This window comes from Eucalyptus grandis, chromosome 6 (genome assembly GCF_016545825.1).
Source record: "Eucalyptus grandis isolate ANBG69807.140 chromosome 6, ASM1654582v1, whole genome shotgun sequence".
NCBI lineage: Eukaryota > Viridiplantae > Streptophyta > Magnoliopsida > Myrtales > Myrtaceae > Eucalyptus > Eucalyptus grandis.
Genome location: NC_052617.1, coordinates 20,413,491 through 20,416,778, shown reverse-complemented (window position 1 = coordinate 20,416,778; position 3,288 = coordinate 20,413,491). Strand labels below are relative to the sequence as shown.

General features: G+C 41.5%; 1 protein-coding gene across 2 annotated transcripts; it reads left to right on the top strand.

Annotated features, from left to right (window-relative positions):
* Positions 1-1,472: 1,472 nt before the first annotated feature.
* Positions 1,473-2,461, top strand: LOC108956977 (snakin-2). Of its 2 annotated transcripts, none has more exons than XM_018867111.2 (3): positions 1,473-1,629; positions 1,753-1,798; positions 2,091-2,455. In XM_018867111.2, the coding sequence occupies exons 1-3, from the start codon at positions 1,549-1,551 to the stop codon at positions 2,270-2,272; spliced, it is 309 nt and encodes a 102-aa protein (XP_018722656.2). In that variant the 5' UTR covers positions 1,473-1,548; the 3' UTR covers positions 2,273-2,455. The 2 variants fall into 2 exon arrangements, with proteins under 2 accessions (XP_018722656.2, XP_039171077.1); XM_039315143.1 differs by having other exon boundaries at positions 1,476-1,629; positions 1,750-1,798; positions 2,091-2,461.
* Positions 2,462-3,288: the final 827 nt, after the last annotated feature.

Below are 3,288 nucleotides of genomic sequence, written 5' to 3'. Positions count from 1 at the left end.
AATACTAGGCACTAAAGGTGCACTACCAATTTTCCAATGAACTAACAAAACCCGAGAAACTTTGGTTCAACTCTTATAAAAGAGATGGAAAAATTGTCCAACAAATCTTCTTCTTTTTTTCCTTGAAAACTACCCTCATTAATTCTTTAATTTTTCGGTTTTGCCTCTCTTTGTAACTATTTATCTTCTTCACACGATGGCGCCCAACAAGGATTGATATGGCCAGCGAGGGTTGTGAAACCCAAGTGGCCTCTGCTAGAGGTCACGTGATCTTAGGCAATCACCACTTGGGTCTCGCCACCTCAAGTGACCATCACCTGGGTCTCTTGCGACCCAGACAGCTACCTAGGTTGTGCGACCCTTGCTGAGGGTTGCATGAGGTCATGCAAACCTTGCTTGAGTTGCACAATCCTCATTGAAGGTCAAGCGACCTCAGCCGATGGCTGCTAGAGCAAAATGTGGCTCACCGGCTTCCATAGCCTTTCACCAACTCCGGCAAAGGGCTTGAATTCTTTTTTAATAAAAAAATACAAAAAATATAGTCGAAGTCCTTGTAATTTTTTTTTTTGGCAAACACTACTTGAATCTAAAATCCATTTGGAAAGAGTTTTTACCAAATACAATTTGCATTTCTCCAAGGATTTTGGGTTTCAGCATTTACATTACACTTAAAGTTCATTTGCAAAATTCAATCAAACTCACCCGCAATCCAAAACTGCCTCCATCTGTCGCAAACCATTGTCGGGAATGGCCTGATTTCAATTGGGATTCCACGAGAACGTTCTATCTGAGATCACAGCTGTTTTCATTTCCCGAGCACCAACGCAAAAGAGGTCTCTCTATATATAAATGCTTAACCTCGGCCGGCAGAGGGGACCTACAATCATCTATCCAGAGTATATTGATTGGTTTAGGGACTTGAATCTGAAATGTTGATGCAAAAGCTAACTCAGCTAAATGACAATGCAAGAAGACTTTCATGCACCTTCTGCCGTATTGCGTGCAAAGTATTGACATCGCACAGCTGCCGCATCTTTCTCACACCTTTCTTATTTGTTCACACGGAGTGCAGAATTGCGTTACAACTTAGCTTCTGATTAAAGAATTTGCACTGTCCAATCTCTTCTTCTCCTATGAAAGGGACTCATGTCAACGCGTACCCTCAAAACCACGAGCTGCTTGTGCTTTGGGACCATAGCTATCTTCCACTAGCAAAGCAAAAAAAAATCAAAGCAATGGTCGAACAGAGTTTTGGCACGTCCGGATGACTCCAGAGCGCTTCTCTTTAGCTTTTTCTCTCCACCAAATGTACCTGCACGCGTCTGATGCATCACCAAGTGTACCAATTAGAATTTTCCTTCTCTTGCTTCGTTGCTTATGCGCCGAATATCCCCGTCCTCGCATGAAACTCACCTAGAATTACAATCCTCAACTCGATTCAGGACTCCCTATATAAGACTCCTTTGCTCTCGACATATTGCACCATTCTACAAGAGACAAGAAAAACATACTTGACACCCTCCATTGATCACAATCATTCAAGCAGTCATGTCACTGTCAAAGGTTTTGGCTTGTTTGCTCCTTTCCCTCCTCGTTCTCCATCTGCTGGTTGAAGCAGCTGATGCTACGGTAAATGAAATCTCCTTCCTCTCTCTCTCTCTCTCTCTCTCTCTCTCAACGCGTGTAATAGTTGATGAAGTTTTGTATAGTTCATACCTTGGCTAATCCCGACCTAAATATGTTGTGTAGCAGGAGGTGAGCGCAGATTCAGTAGAGAGTTCTGCCGCCAAAAAGATAGGTGAAATCTCAATTTAAATGCTTTTAGTTATGATGGTTTTGCATAGCTACTATGTAGATTGAGAATACAATCAGTTCGGTTGATTCGAAAATCGAGAATAAACAAGAGCTCTGATTCGAGAATCGAAAATAAACCGAAGCTCTGATATCGTATTCGACAAATTATTTTCTCACAAATTGAAATTGTTAAATTATGGATGAATGACGTACACACAACATGTCTTTATATTCAGTATGATATTTTCTTTTGTATCGTTAGTCCATGTTATTAGCCACAAGCTTCTCTTTTCTAGATTGCGGAGCGGCATGCGCCGCTAGGTGCCGGTTGGCATCAAGGCAGAAGATGTGCAAGAGGGCATGCGGAACCTGTTGTGCCCGTTGCAATTGTGTGCCGCCCGGGACCTCCGGTAACGAGGACGTGTGCCCTTGCTACGCCACCATGACCACTCATGGAGGCAGACACAAGTGCCCTTGATTTAGTTAAGCATCCACTGTGGATCTTGTATCATCTTGATGGATATATGCTGCTGCAAATAAAGAATGTAATTGATTAGCGTGCGTCTCCAGTAAAATAATAAGAATGTTCCTTTGTAAACCTCAATATAATATCGAAGTCTCTGTGTGTAGAGAAACAACAATAAAGAGTATTATGCTTTTCCGTGTACCCCTTCCTCCCTCCCTCCCTCCCTCCCTCCCTCCCCCCCTCCCCCTCTCTCTCTCTCTCTCTCTCTCTCTCTCTCTCTCTCTCTCTCGAGTTCAAATCATCGTTGCCATGTTCATCTTCACGAGGACGAGTTTTTATATTTCTATGGTAATTCGGCACATATGAAATGGGTAACCTGTTAAATAACCGTTGCTACAAAAAAAAAAAAAACTGTTAGATAAGCAGCTATTATATCTAACAAGGCGGATGCTTAAAGATTCTAAATACAAATTAATCGGATAAGAATCAATAACTCGGTGAAAATTCTTAAAATGATGACAAACTGTTGGTCAATAATCTTAGTTAATCCGCCAGTCAATCCACCAATAGTTAGGCCTAGATCACTCTTTTAATCCTAGTTGGACCGCCACTTTCTAAATGATTTTGCATGAAGTCTGTTCCAGATTGTTCATACCCTGGTTGGCGATTCTTTTGATGACTGTGGTTGACCAGATAAATAGCTGATTCTGCAACTCTTATCCAGCTGTCTTAATCTTTGCTTGTGTGGAGGGTATGAATTCACTCGATCCTAGAGGGAACGTGGGCCATGAAATTTTTCGAGAAAGTACAGAAATGTCAACTGAACTCGTAACCCGATTCCCCAAAAATTATTTTATGATTTTCATGCGAACGACGAAATCCCGCATGCAATGCATGACGGTGGTGTCGTCAGCCAGTTGACTTGCGAGTTGGTAGTCTCACCAAATACATATCCGTAATATATATATATATATAAAATAAATTAAGTATATGTGAATCAGAAAATATAAAAGTTGCTTGGATAAACA

Coding starts and splice junctions, on each gene's coding strand:
- LOC108956977 (XM_039315143.1), top strand. CDS start 1,549: ATGTCACTGTCAAAGGTTTTGGCTTGTTTGCTCCTTTCCCTCCTCGTT. Junction 1,630..1,749: donor TTGAAGCAGCTGATGCTACG/GTAAATGAAATC, acceptor TATGTTGTGTAG/CAGGAGGTGAGCGCAGATTC. Junction 1,799..2,090: donor TTCTGCCGCCAAAAAGATAG/GTGAAATCTCAA, acceptor TCTCTTTTCTAG/ATTGCGGAGCGGCATGCGCC.